The 14,445-nt window shown below is 36.2% G+C and overlaps 1 protein-coding gene across 4 annotated transcripts; it reads left to right on the top strand.

Annotated features, from left to right (window-relative positions):
• The first annotated feature begins 7,501 nt into the window (after positions 1-7,501).
• Positions 7,502-13,890, top strand: LOC121765491 (probable LRR receptor-like serine/threonine-protein kinase At1g06840). 4 transcript variants are annotated; one of them, XM_042161669.1, is made up of 21 exons: positions 7,502-7,928; positions 8,210-8,373; positions 8,570-8,720; positions 9,052-9,123; positions 9,213-9,284; positions 9,548-9,691; positions 9,792-9,863; positions 9,944-10,015; positions 10,157-10,231; positions 10,349-10,417; positions 10,547-10,615; positions 10,722-10,793; positions 10,918-11,004; positions 11,131-11,199; positions 11,282-11,781; positions 11,861-12,019; positions 12,164-12,447; positions 12,547-12,598; positions 12,680-12,930; positions 13,018-13,152; positions 13,291-13,890. In XM_042161669.1, the coding sequence occupies exons 2-21, from the start codon at positions 8,253-8,255 to the stop codon at positions 13,633-13,635; spliced, it is 2,871 nt and encodes a 956-aa protein (XP_042017603.1). In that variant the 5' UTR covers positions 7,502-7,928; positions 8,210-8,252; the 3' UTR covers positions 13,636-13,890. The 4 variants fall into 4 exon arrangements, with proteins under 4 accessions (XP_042017603.1, XP_042017601.1, XP_042017604.1 ...); XM_042161667.1 differs by having other exon boundaries at positions 7,502-7,941; XM_042161670.1 differs by having other exon boundaries at positions 7,502-7,945.
• The last annotated feature ends 555 nt before the right edge of the window (positions 13,891-14,445 follow it).

The following is a 14,445-nucleotide window of genomic DNA, read 5'->3' as shown; positions in this document are numbered from 1 at the left end:
TGCCTCATCGGCACGGGAGAACTGGTCCGCAATGTCCCACATCTCTTGAGCTGTTTGCGGACTGCATTCCACGAGCTTTCTGTAGAGAGCTCCGGGCAGGATTCCATTTTGGAACGCCGAAATGACAAGTAGATCATTGAGATCATCTACTTGTAGGCATTCCTTGTGGAACCTCGTCATAAAGTCGCTGATCTTTTCGTCGCGACCTTGACGTGTAGAAAGCAGCTGAGCCGAAGTGATTCGGGCTTCCGCTTTCTGAAAGAACCTCCTGTGGAAAGCATCCATTAGATCTCGGTAAGATCTAATGCTGCCTTGGGGGAGGCTATCGAACCACCTTCTTGCGTTCCCGATAAGCAGCTCGGGAAACAGCTTGCACATATGGACCTCATTGAGACCCTGGTTCGCCATGTTATACTGATAGCGTCCCAGGAAGTCATGAGGATTCACTAACCCGTCATAAGTCATTGACGGAGTTGGGTAGTTCTGTGGCAAGGGAGTTCGGGTGATATCGTCCGAGAACGGAGTCTTCAATGCTCCGTACATGGCGAACCCGACATCTCTTCGGTATGGAGGAGATGGAGTTCTCCTGTGATTCCGGTACCGAGGAGGAACAGGAACATGTCGGGGTTGAGGATTCTTCTTCCTGGAAGACACGGCACTACTGCGGTAGTGACTTTCATGTCTGGATGAGGAGGGAGAATCCACCGTTTTCGTCTCCGGCTTTTGGCCCTTTTGCAGGAAAATTAAGAACTCTTCCTGCTTCTCGGCCAAAAACAACTTGACAGCCTCGTTCAAATCGGGCTGCTGGGAAGACTCGGTGCGATGAGTCTTTGAGCGGCTTGTTCCTTCTCCGTGAGAACTGGAAGTAGATTTCTCCCGAGGCTGTTTTCCAGACCTGCGGGCTGGACTAGCTTCCTCATGGTTATCACGAACGGTATTATGGGTGTTACGTGATCTGGTATGCATTTTTTTGGTGGAAGAGGATCAAAAACTCGCTTTTATCACAGATTTGGTTCTCTGTTTCCCACAGACGGCGCCAGTGATGAATGGGCGAATTTTTGATGGTAATAAATGCGGGTAAAAAATATATAGATCACGACACAAGGAATTACGTGGTTCGATTTACTGAGGTAAATCTACGTCCACGGGAAGAAAGGAGGGCAAGATTGTATTGCTTGATCTGGTTTACAGCTTACAAATACAGACTTGCTATATGATATTTGATGTTTAGAGAGCTTCCTCCTGGTCTATCTGATCTAAGTTCTATTTATACATTGAACTAAGATCGTGGCTTGCATCACCACTAACTAGGTCGTGGCTTGCATCACCACTAACTAGGTAGTGGATGTCGTGGAGGTCATGAGATCCTGCATGGGTCCACTATCTCTTTGTTTGGTCCGCTATCCTGCCTGAGATCCTGCATGAGTTGACACCACTAAATAGATCGTGTAGTGGAGGTCGTGGAGGTTCTGCATGAGTCCACTATCTCCCAGTTCGGTCGAATACTGAGACCGAACTGCTGAACTATTGCCGAGCAGCTTTTGCCGATCTGAGAGTAGAGCTTGATTGGTCGGCTTTTACCGAGCTGTAGGCTGGAGCCGAACTCTTTGGTAATGCCGAACTGATACTCTTCCTTGGGCTTTGGGCTGATGGGCCGTCACTGCTATTGGACTTGTTTAGTACGTACCCCATCACGAATTAATTTGATTTTTTTTCACATACATAATACGTAATTAATGATATATGGAACATGATGATTTTCCAGAAACTCAGCGCTAATTGAGATATTGAAAATAAGCGTCTCTTTTGGTGGCGTAGTAGGTTTTTTTTTTCTTATTTAAAAGAAAAAAAGGTTTTAGAAGATTGGTGTTCCGTCTTTTCCTTTTTCACCTAATTAGGTTTTAGAAGATTTAAGCAATATTGTAAGGTGGAAAGAACCAAAGAACCAAGAAAATACATAACTCAACAATACTTTGTAGGTGGCTTTGGTATGTCGCTACTCTTTCTCCATTTTTTTTGATAGGGAAGCAACATATGCCTTGGCCCTGTGGTTTTGGAGGGTGTATGGTTTTTTGTTGTTCTTTTTGTTTGGATGTCGGTGGCAGCACGTAATGTTTTCTTGACTGATATTCTTGTTTTTTTTGCTTTGGTTTGGGTTTGGTTTTGTGAGGACCGTAGGTTGTTTGTGGCAACCCATGCCCTTTGCTTTTTTCTGCGTGGTAGTACCCGGTTCGTTTGTACTGTTGAGTTCTTTGCTTGCCATCGAGTCATGTCTTGAGCATGCAACATGTAATTAATGCAAAACCTTGCATGTTAGTTGTAACAATAGATTTAAATAAATTATATTTCATCCTTAGCATAAAAATAGGGATTTTGGAGATAACACAAATTTTAATGTTAAATTGGTAAATTATACATGAATATAGAAAGAAAAAATGATTAAAATATTATCAGCAGAATCATCTTGATAGATAGAAAAACTTGCCAAAAATAGAAAAAAATTACTTTTATTGGATAAATGAAAATAGAAAAAAGAGATTAGTTTTATGAGACTTCAATCACTCTATAAAAATTCAAAGGCGGCACTGATTGATCTAGAATACAATCATTTCGTCGAAGACGTTAGCTAAACCATCTAACGTCATTGCACACTTATTTTGATTAATATGGGAAGATCAACTTCTTCTCCAATCCTAACTAAGTATATACTACATTGTAAAATTTACGATCGAGAGAGTTTGATTTTTCATACTTATCTATTTACACTGTAAAATTTACGATTCAGAGAGCTTGATTTTTCATACTCTATCTATTTACTTTTACCTATTCGTTGCTGCAACAAACTTATCTTATTTCTCAATTCTCATACTTATTGCTATGTGTTGTTGCTTTATTTGTTCCAAGAAGATATGTACTCCCTCCATTCGTGAGGAGTCTCGTTTTTCCGTTTTAGTCCGTCCGTGAATAAGAGTTCCAGTTCCTCTTTTTTTACTATAAATGGTAATAGAGTGGCACATTTCACTAACTCATTTTATTCGCATTTAATTTAAAGCTACTAATATATATAAATGAGACTCATATTCTGACTTTTTTCCACCCAATTTTTAGCTTTATCCCTCCATATCAATATTTAGATCCATTTAATTGATTAGATTTTCGGCGTGTCATTTTTTTTGCTTTTATTAATTGGGCCTATGAATTTAAGAGCTTATTGACTTTTAAAAAATTAGTCGTACATGACTACATGTAGCCGATGGAGTTCTAAATCAGCTTATATGACATTTACTAATTTATGCCTTTTTAATTTATAGTATAAGAATCATTTGACTAATATATCCCCGTTACATCGAATATTTACATTTTCACCACAGCAGTTAATATTTTCTGAAAATGTAACATTTTGACTAACAACATCTAAAAACAATTGACTTATTATATGCATATCAATAAACAGTCTATCTTTCATTCTTATAAAAATTTATTATGCACATCACATCGACAGATATTATATAACAATATATTTTGTAAAAATTAATACTACTATATAATGTATGATGTTCCTTGTATCATTAAGAATATATTTGACCAATAAGCATATTATTATCTATTCAACCACGAATTCTACATCTTTATATATTTATTGCCACTGTGATTATTTAAATCTACTTATATCCTCATATTTGGTGAAATCCATCTTTAAGCCCTAAATCCCTAATAACTTGTGACTGAATAAGTCATTATATAAGATTTACTTTATTTTATTAAATGTGGTTAATTTATAATATCAAATGTGGTTAATTTATAATATCAAATACATATAAAAACTATATTGTACGGCTACTCAGCATCAATGGTCTATAGTCAATTCGATAAAATAAAAAAAAATGAGCCAATTTACTCATGTTATAGTTTGTAGAATGGTCTTACTCTATCCATTAATTAGGATAAATTTTTGCACAAGTTTTCTAATGATAAATTAGACCGTCAATTATGTGGAGGGAGGGAGGTTACTGAAGAGAATATTATATAGTAAAAATTATGTAAATTTTTTTAAATCTCTGACTGAATATACTATTATATAGAAATTTATATGAATTGGACCTTTTCCAAGTCTACTTTACAGGGTAAGACAAGTATTTAAACTATTTTAAATTTGATACTGTAGGCACATATATTGACCTTTTATTTGTCTTGCAATTGGATATGAATTTCTGGCTTTCTGGAAAATTAACCTGTCATATATCTGGGTGATGAATGGTAACCAATTTTAGACCATGTTTTTACTTAATTACCTTCATTTTTCATGTCTATGTCCTATATCATTTTATAAGCTTTACCCCTCACAAAGTTCAAATAACAAGTTTGGAAAACAGGTTAGAAGATCTGCGGTAAAGTACGAAAACATCACGAGGAGAAGTCGCAAGTCATCTTTGATTCTTTAGAGAATCATCAACGCTACCGTTAACTAACCGTAAAATTCATAATTTTTATTTATTTTCCTTTTCGTGAATTTATGTGCTCTAGTTAATTGTTGTAGCATGAGGATTGAATTAATCCTATAATCAATCAAATGGATTTGAGTTAAGGCCAAAATTAGTCATGAACATATGCCCATTTTACGATTTTGGTCCTAAACATTATGTTTTGAATTTTTGCATCCCAAACATATAAATTCGGATCACAATCGGTCCAAAATTGATGGATCCGTCAAATTATAATAGTCAACGTCTGTAAACCCGATTTTGACCAAATTAAGCTGCTAATTGTGAATTTTTAATTATTTTAAAATTAAAATTATATATTCTAAAAAAAATTAAAAATTATTTATTCTAAATAAATGAAATGATTCATTATTACTTTTATGTAATCTTCTTCCTTGGTACCGCCGCCGGAAATGTTGAGGTGGTTGCGAAATAACCTGGGTTGAGAATCATAAAAAATCGTAGCTCCAAATTGATTTTACGGTGGTTGAGTTTTGAATCACCTTGAAATTGCAATCGGAAGCATAAAACCGCCAAAACATCAGCTCCAATTCCGGCGCTGTGGAATATGCCACCAAGGCCAATTCCGTCTTTGAAAATCTTGTTGGTCACGTTGTAGACATGAAGTATTACCACTGTCATCTTCAATTCAGCTTCTTCCTTTGCAAAGCTTTTCAATTTAAATATGTGAATGTAATAAAGAGAGTGATGGGATTTGGGAGCAGATGGCAGTACGAATGTATATAAAAGATTTGATTCCATTTTTAATTAAGTTTTGCTTAATGTTCTTTTCATAAATAATATAAAATCTGAGGTTAGGCGATTGTGGGAGGTGGATGATGTTTGTCGGGTGTTTCCATGAGATTGCACTGCAGCAGGTGGTGTTGAAGCCGGTGAAGTAATTAGCTCCAAAATAGTAATTTTTAGTTAATAAAAATACTTAATTTGGTCAAAATCGGGTTTAAAGATGTTGACTGTTATAATTTGACGGAACCGTCAATTTTGGGCCAGTTGTGTTCCGAGTTGATAAAAAAGTTACTATGTTTTAATTATTTTTTATATCTCATGTTTAATTTTAACGGATTTAATTAGACAGTCAAATTTTCTGTTGATTAAAATCCACATAACTATTATTGACTTATAATCTACATCAGATTCTAACAAAGCAATTCTTTTATGTTCTCAATTAATAATCTAGAAAATTTTAATGTAATATATTATCAATAAAATTTAATTAAGGAATATTAATTTAATTATTATGTAATTTAATCACTTCAATTATTATGTCAATTAGTTAAATAAATTTAACTGATTAATAAACATTTAAAATCCTATCAGTTTTACTTGATATTTTCAATTAGAATAAGAGTAAGTGTAATAATTCAGATACAATTTCAAAGTTCACTATTTCAATTAAACTCTTTTTTAGGTCCTTCTAGTCCAATAGGAATCAATATGTTGAACAATCTTCTTTTTTCAGTTTCTTGTCGTATGATTCTTTTATCATTTTTTCCGAGTTTTATCTTCATGATTTAACTCACAAAATTGGAATTGAATATGTTAGCCATGTATTAGAAATTTTCATAAGAAATTCTCCCAAAATTTAACTGGGATCAACATGGAATTTAATTGAATAAAAGTAGACAATGCGAAATACTATAACGGAATATTAATGGTTTGATTATGAACCTTTAAATAAGGATGATATTGCGGACTATAGAAATAGGACTTGATAAACTGAATATTTTATACAACGAGGACTCATTAAAACAAAAATTCTTTGTACCTTTGGCCCCTTATATTTTTATTATTTATCACACGTACCATATAGTCTAATGCAACATTTATTATTTCCCATTTGGTGAGTTTGATGTTACATTGACTTGTATTAAATGGACTACTACAACATTGAAAAGTATACCATGCTATTTAGAAAAGGTTAATATAAATAGAAAAACTCAGCTATAAGGATATAACATTTCTCTTTCATGATTGTGTTGTTTGCCAATTTACTCATGTATAATCCTCCATATTACGAGATAAAATTGAATAGATTAATTGATGAAGGAAAAACCACATTATTATGATCAACTTATCTTTTTAAAACAAAAAACAACCTGCACACATAATAATTTATTTTGAATGAATATATTTACACACTTCGCCTTTCCATTTTTGTATTAGTAGGTGATAAACTCCTTCCTAACATTTTGAAAGTTTTAGTTTTGTTCCGTTTCAATAATTTCATAGTAGTAGTATAAAACAAAAATACACCTTCATTTTACTCTTAGTGGATGCATTTTTTTTAATTGTTGAGAGGCTCAACTTAAAGATTTTTAAAACTAAAAATTCTACCCCCTCTCACTCTCTCCGTATGTAATTAGGACTCTCATTTCTTTATGGCACAAATTTTAAGAAATGTTAAGAAAAAATAGATGAAAAAAATAGATCATATATAAGTCCCACATATATATATAATAATTTTAAATAAAATATAAATAAAATTAATTAGTGGAATGTGAGTCTATTATCATTTGTAGTAAAAATGAATCAAGACTCTTATTCACGACGAATCGAAATGAAAAAAATGGGATTCCTATTCATGGACGGATGGAGTACTTTATTATCTCATGGTTTTTCACTAAACTCATAAGTAAAATAATACTGAAGTATATAAAATTTTGTGTCTTTATACTCTCATGTCCATTAAAAATAAAAAAATTCTAACAGTAAAAGTTTTAAATAATTGATAAAGCAAGAGAGATATAAAAATGAAAAGTAATTAAGTATTATTAGATGAGAAGGTTAGAGAAAAAAAGTTATTAAAAATAGAATTATAGTACATAAAATTAAAAAAATAGTTTCTACTTTTTTTTTATTACTATGATGCAAATAGCAGGAAATAAAATACGAAAATAAATCCACATTTAAATCTCATATGTCCAAACCAAACCTCCCACCGGAATCTAGGGTCCACTTTCTGGTAATATTCAAGAACCCACTCTTCCAACATTCTGAAATCTTGCTGCCAAATTTATCTCTGAATGTGAACTCGGAAGATTCCATCTCTCTCTCGTATTTTAATAATGATTGATCGAATCGAACAGTGGGAGTTACATGTTGAAGAAAGGGCAGTTGAACAACTACTACTCTTCAAAAAGTCAATAAAGCCAATCCCCATTAACCCCAATTAAAATATACCCTCAGCCAGCAAGGAAATTTGGTCTGTGTTTTGTGTGTATACCAATTCAATTATTTTACTGTTGAAAACGAAAAAGATGGCTGCTGCTCTCATCCTCATCACTATCACCAACATTTTTCATCAATGTAGCTACCCCTTCCATGGAGAATTGGTCAAAATCAAACCCACCCCTGTTTCCCTCTCTCTCTCTCCAGATTTCAAACCCCCCTTTTCCCTGCTCCGAAGAAACACCTGCACCACCTCCAGTTATGTATTCCCGTAGGTGTAAAAATGCAATCTTTATTATTTTTTAGCCCAATTGCCTACTTAATTTATATTGTTGCTGTTTAGTATTCTGTCTTTAGCTCTGTAATTATTGGATTGTGTTTCATCTTTCAGTTTTTTTTGTCTCTTGTTGGTTTACTTCTTTCATCTTTCAGTTTTGGTATCTTTATTTCTCTATTTTACTGCTTTATTTATTTTGGTGGAAATTATTGAGAGGTGGAATTGAGTCACAAGTGTTGATTCTTTTTTATTATTGTCTCAGGTGGGAGCTAGGTCTTTAGAGATCATAGAAAATATTCAAGAACATGGCAATTTTTGGGGTGGCCTGGCTGAGTTCTTGGAATGTTAGGTTGATTTTGGTTATGTGTTTATGCTGGTATTTGTTGCTTCTTGGTGCTCATAGCCAACGCACTGATCCAAATGAAGGTTTGTTTGTTGTTCTTGTTCAACATCTCTATGTATGTCTTCTGTTGTGATGAGGGAAATCTGCAGCGGCTAGCTTTGGACATCGTTCTAAATTAGACTTTAACGTCAAATGTAGCTTGAGTTTTTCCTTTTTTCCATTTATGAGTGTTTTCACAGTTGGGATTGTGATGGACTTTGTTGTTAATGGTGTGTGCAGTCAATTCATTGCGAGCTATCAAGAAGAGTTTGAATGATCCATTCAAACATCTTGACCGGTGGAACAGGGGGGATCCATGCCTCTCGAATTGGACAGGGATTATTTGCCATAATGTAACCTTTGCTGATGGTCACTTTCATGTTAGCGAAGTGTATGATCTCGTTCCTTTGGAATTCTCTTGACTTGTGGTTCTAGTTATGGGTTAGGAAAGTAGGTGTCGAAACAGTCGTGGTGTTTTAGTTTTGATACAGTTTAGATTGTTGTGGCATACTTCTACCATAGTATGTTAACAAGACTTGGTAAGAACAACTGCTATATTTATGTTCGAGACAACAAAACATTGCGTAAATTTGTAGCACTAGGCCGATGTAGATAAAAAAGAATCACAAACTGGGACCTTAAAGCCACTAATGTTTTTTCTGAACACAGTATTTGCAAGTTATATTCTAAATGATGCCTTCTCTAATTTAGTTTCTGAACAGGTCGGTTATGGGTAGGAACCTGACAGGAACTCTATCTCCGGAGCTTGGTCGTTTATCTTATTTGAAGATATTGTGAGTAACATATCATATTCAGATCCTTGTAAATGTGTTTGGGCCTGTTTGCCTCCTTTATAATCGACCCCCTGTTATTGTTTTGGCAGGGATTTCATGTGGAACAATATTACTGGGACTATACCAAAGGAAATTGGCAATATTACGACGCTAGAATTGTTGTGAGTGGAAAAGCTGCAGTAGTTTCAATGTTTTACGTGTTATTTTGCAGTATGTTGTAGTGTTTAAGAACTGTCGCGGATTGAGGAAATCACATGGAAAATGAGCAAATAAGATTTCAGTGCTCGACCATATATAAAGTGCCTCGAATAGCATCAAGAAATCTTCCCTTTATAATTTATACTTTAATGCTCTATTAGCTGAGATTTTTATGTTAATAAGGTGCATCAATTTTGCATTTCTTACCTTCTTCGTCTGATCACAGGCTTGTAAATGGAAATCAACTCACCGGTTCCTTGCCGGAGGAGCTTGGCAATCTCGTGAACCTGGACAGGATACAAATCGACCAGAACTTCATATCAGGGCCGATACCCCCGTCACTTGCAAACTTGGACAAAGCAAAGCACTTGTGAGAGATCTCACTCTCGATTCGGTTCTGATATATTTAAGCTAATACAGTTCTTTGCCTCATCATTGGCCATCTAATTCACTGTTTCTACTATGAACAGCCACATGAATAATAATTCACTCAGCGGCCAGATACCATCAGCGCTTGCTCGACTTCCTAATCTCGTTCATCTGTGAGTCGGACATTCTTACTTTCACTTCCGTGGTGTTTTGAAAGTTTTCGAGTTTAGTTACTCATGTAACTTTACTGCAGGTTGCTTGACAATAACAACTTATCCGGACCTCTTCCACTGGAACTATCTGAAATGCCAAATCTACTTATACTGTATGCAACTGTCTTTCCTCATTCAATACATTAACTCTATTTGGTGCTTTCTTTTTCTTGTTTCTTTCTGCAGAAAATTTTGGAAAATTCGAGCTTTTTGCAATCAACGCCTCATGTCATATGTTTCTTTTCTGTTTGCAGCCAGCTCGATAACAACAATTTTAATGGGAGCGAAATTCCATCTTCGTATGGGAACATACCTACGCTCTTGAAGCTGTGAGCAATTTTAAATTTCAACCTTGTTGTTGTTCTTCTTCTTCTTCTTTTTCAATAATTTCAGAATCGTTTTCGTGAAACTGTGTTCGTAATGGTTTGGTTTGTTTGGATAATCAGGAGTCTCAGGAACTGCAGTTTACGAGGAACACTTCCTGATTGGAGCAATTCTACGAACATTGCTTACATGTAAGTCGTCATCCTTTTTCACTGTGGCCTTTGCTATATCAGGAATTTTCTTGGTCGTGAAAGGATGCTCCGCCTTTCATCTATTTATTTGCCCTTCTGTGTGAGATAATTGGGATCTTGTCGTTTCAGAGATTTGAGCCTGAACCAGCTTACCGGGCCCATACCAACGGGTGCACTCTCAAGAAATATCACAACTATGTGAGCAACAACCAGTCTCTACTTTGTAATAAGGATGCTGCCATTTTATCTACTCGAGAGTGTGGCTATCACCTCTAAAACCTTAATGCTATATTCTATCCTGCAGTGATCTGTCGAGAAATGGCCTGACTGGATCTATTCCTGGTAGCTTCTCCGGGCTCCCACTTTTGCAAAAACTGTGAGCATCATCTACTTCAAATAAATGATGTGTCCTTACTAGAACTTATATGTGATGAGTTTCAGTTTAATTTCTTGATTTACACTTCCCATATCGAGTCAATCCAATTCTATTCTCCTTGCAGGTCAGTCGCGAACAATTCATTGAATGGTTCTATACCATCAGGCATATGGCAAAACAGAACTATGAATGCAACTGAGAAAGTTCTTCTGTAAGCATTATTAAAACAATAATTGTTTTTTTGAAATCTTAGCCTCCTTTATTCAAGATATATTCTCAAGTGAAAAACACAATCTTGTTATTGTAATTGTGTTTACGTGCTTGATGAACTCTGCAGGGATTTCGGGTTCAATTCGTTCTCGAACATTGGTGGTACCCTTCCTTCCCATGCCAATATCACCATTGGGTTCGTCCTTTAATCCATGAGACTCTCTTCACTCTCGATCATTTACTTGAACACTTTAACAATTTCCCTTCCTCGTTTTCAGGCTTGAAGGAAACCCAGTGTGCTTAAGTAATAATCTATTAGTCAAAGAGTGTGGGCCTCACGATGAAGATTTTAACAATATCTCAAATACCACAACTTTCTACGGCTGCACTCCTCAAGGATGCCCAGATGGTTATGAGTATGCCCCTCCAACTCCAACTGCGCGATGCATTTGCATGGCTCCCGTGTTTGTTGGATATCGGTTGAAGAGTCCTGGATTCTCTGATTTTCTTCCGTATGTGAATACTTTCAAGGAGTACCTCAGCACTGGTCTTGAAATGAATCTCTCACAACTTGAGATTCAGTCAGCGGAGTGGCAAGACGGGCCTCGTATCAAAATGGACCTCAAGGTATTCCCATCCAATGTTACTAGCAAGAAGTTCAATCGGAGCGAGGTTTTATGGATTCGTGAAATGTTTAGCGGATGGAGAATACCCGATAATCAAGTGTTCGGACCTTATGAATTTCTCAGTTTCACACTCTCGTCATCTTATGATGAAGGTATGTTCCAATCCTCACTCTTCATTTTTATACGTTTGTACATATAGGAAACAGCATTTGATTTCTAGTTATATTGCAGACATCTTCGGCAGTGGGTCGTCTGGTTTAAGCAAGGGAGCTCTGGCTGGCGTAATATTGGGAACGATTGCCGGATCAGTCACACTGTCTGCTATTGTTTCGATCCTTATCTTGAGACGGCACACCAAAAAACATCATAAATCCTCGAGACGACGTCCATGTTAGTACCTTGCGAGTTCTTATTTTCACTATTTTGTATCTTGTGAAACAAGAACATTCGATACTCTTGAAAACGAATTTTCCAGTTTCACGCTTGTTTCCTGGCTCTTGAAGTATTTAAAATCGCCTCTACATTATGTTTCAGCAACGAGGATCTCCATCCGGATCGATGGTGTCAAGGATTTCACTTACCGTGAGCTGGCGCTGGCAACCAACGATTTTGATGAGTCTACCGTGGTTGGCTCAGGAGGCTACGGGAAAGTCCACAGAGGCGTTCTAGCCAATGGGACCATTGTGGCCATAAAACGCGCCCAAGAGGGATCGTTGCAGGGAGAGAAGGAGTTTCTCACAGAGATAGAACTGTTATCGAGGTTGCACCATAGGAACTTGGTGTCCTTGATTGGTTACTGTGATGAAGAAGGCGAACAGGTACATTGTTTCACATGTTTTCAATATCACCAAACTATTCGACATTTTCAATCAAATTTCGAGTCATGTTTTAATTTCATGATGTTTCTCGGATTGCAGATGCTGGTTTACGAGTTCATGCCTAATGGTACCCTTAGGGATCACCTATCAAGTAATTTATCAAACCATCTTTGTGTTTTTATCGTCTCTCTCTCACTCTCTAAGACAGTTATGTAATCGTGGTAACGTGCAGCCAAGGCGAAAATGCCACTGACTTTTGCAAGGAGGGTGAAAATTGCATTGGGATCTGCGAGAGGCATCCTTTACCTTCACACAGAGGCGAATCCGCCTATATTTCATCGCGATATCAAGGCCACAAACATATTACTCGACTCCACATTTACTGCAAAGGTTGCTGACTTCGGACTATCGCGTCTAGCTCCACTTCCTGAGCTCGAAGGAGGCGTTCCCTCTCATGTATCGACAGTGGTCAAAGGGACACCGGTGAGCATTTTCACACCTTCAGAATTTCATTTCTTTGAAAGGAAAGAAATAGTAAAATTTTTGTGATGGGAAACTGGTTTATTGCAGGGATACCTCGACCCCGAGTACTTCTTGACGCATAAGCTTACGGACAAGAGCGACGTTTATAGCCTTGGAGTCGTGTTTCTAGAGATGCTGACCGGGATGCACCCGATCTCACACGGAAAAAACATCGTCCGTGAGGTACTTTTTTTCCAATTTTTGAAAATCTTGTCTCGTGCTAGCCTTTCTTTGTTCGTGGTTCGTAGTCTGGTCCCCTAGGGCTGTCAATCCCTGGCCCGTTAGTTAAACTCTAGTACTCACGATCGCTTGTTAATTTAGGTGAACATTGCACATCGATCGGGGATGATTTTTTCCATCATCGACGAGCAGATGGGATCGTACCCTTCGGAGTGCATCGAGAAGTTCATAAATCTGGCTCTGAAATGCTGCCAAGAAGAGACGGATTCGCGGCCTTCGATGGCTGAAGTGCATAGGGAGCTCGAAAACATATGGTTCTTGATGCCGGAGTCAGACACAAACATCTCGGAATCGTTGACCAGCGACTCGGGAAAACTGGCAACGACCCCGACCTCGTCGTCGTCGACGAGGAACCCTTACCTTTCCCAAGATGTCTCAGGCAGTGACCTTATCAGCGGAGTCGTGCCAACCATTGCACCGAGATGATACAAGAGACTCTGCTTCTTGTTTTCGTTTCAGCTTAGTTTTGTACAGTCATTACTTTCTTTCTTTTAATCATGACCACGAAAATTCACTCCCACAAACTATAAGATTATAGTATTACATTTTTACACTATTTAATGATTTTTAAAGAGGTTTTTAGAATTTGTATTGTGTTTCTTAGCTGGGTTTGTAATTTGTTTGTTGCCTTGGAAAGGATACATTTTGCCATCGTGTACAAAAGCCATTAATTTCCTCCAATTTTATTCACATTTCAAAAGCCATTACTTATGGTATGGCCTATGATAGTCCAAGTTATATGTATTACGAGATCAAAAATAATGAAGAATAAATTAATTAGTTAGTACTTCCTTTTGCATACAAGTATTTTTGTTGGAATGTTCATTTAGGTGGTTCGCCAATTAAAAATACTTTTTTTTTCTTTCTAATTTTGGTAGATGAGATTTATATTTCATTAATTTTTTCACTTATTTCCTCTGTATAATCAAACAAATTCTTAAATTTGTGTCAAATCGAAACTGTGTTTAAATGACAAGAGGAAGGAATAGGAGTTTATATTTTTCATGTTCGCATTTGTACATGGTCTTTAATACTACTTTTTTACTACTAATATTTTGTATTTATATTAAATTTATATATCTCAAAACAATACTTCCCACTTGATTCTTAGTTAATTAATTAAATGCACTTATCGTGTTATCACCATTCATGAAGGGAAAAGCCTTAGATGAAAATGAAATTGTTTTTTTGGAGTTAAAATAATTGTATTTTTTTATTATACTATCAATGAAATTG

The sequence above is a fragment of the Salvia splendens genome, chromosome 14 (assembly GCF_004379255.2).
Source record: "Salvia splendens isolate huo1 chromosome 14, SspV2, whole genome shotgun sequence".
Taxonomy (NCBI): Eukaryota; Viridiplantae; Streptophyta; class Magnoliopsida; order Lamiales; family Lamiaceae; genus Salvia; species Salvia splendens.
Note: the sequence above shows the minus strand (reverse complement) of the source record. Positions and strands in the feature narration are given on the sequence as shown.

Coding starts and splice junctions, on each gene's coding strand:
- LOC121765491 (XM_042161669.1), top strand. CDS start 8,253: ATGGCAATTTTTGGGGTGGCCTGGCTGAGTTCTTGGAATGTTAGGTTG. Junction 8,374..8,569: donor ACGCACTGATCCAAATGAAG/GTTTGTTTGTTG, acceptor TGGTGTGTGCAG/TCAATTCATTGCGAGCTATC. Junction 12,020..12,163: donor ATCCTCGAGACGACGTCCAT/GTTAGTACCTTG, acceptor ATTATGTTTCAG/CAACGAGGATCTCCATCCGG.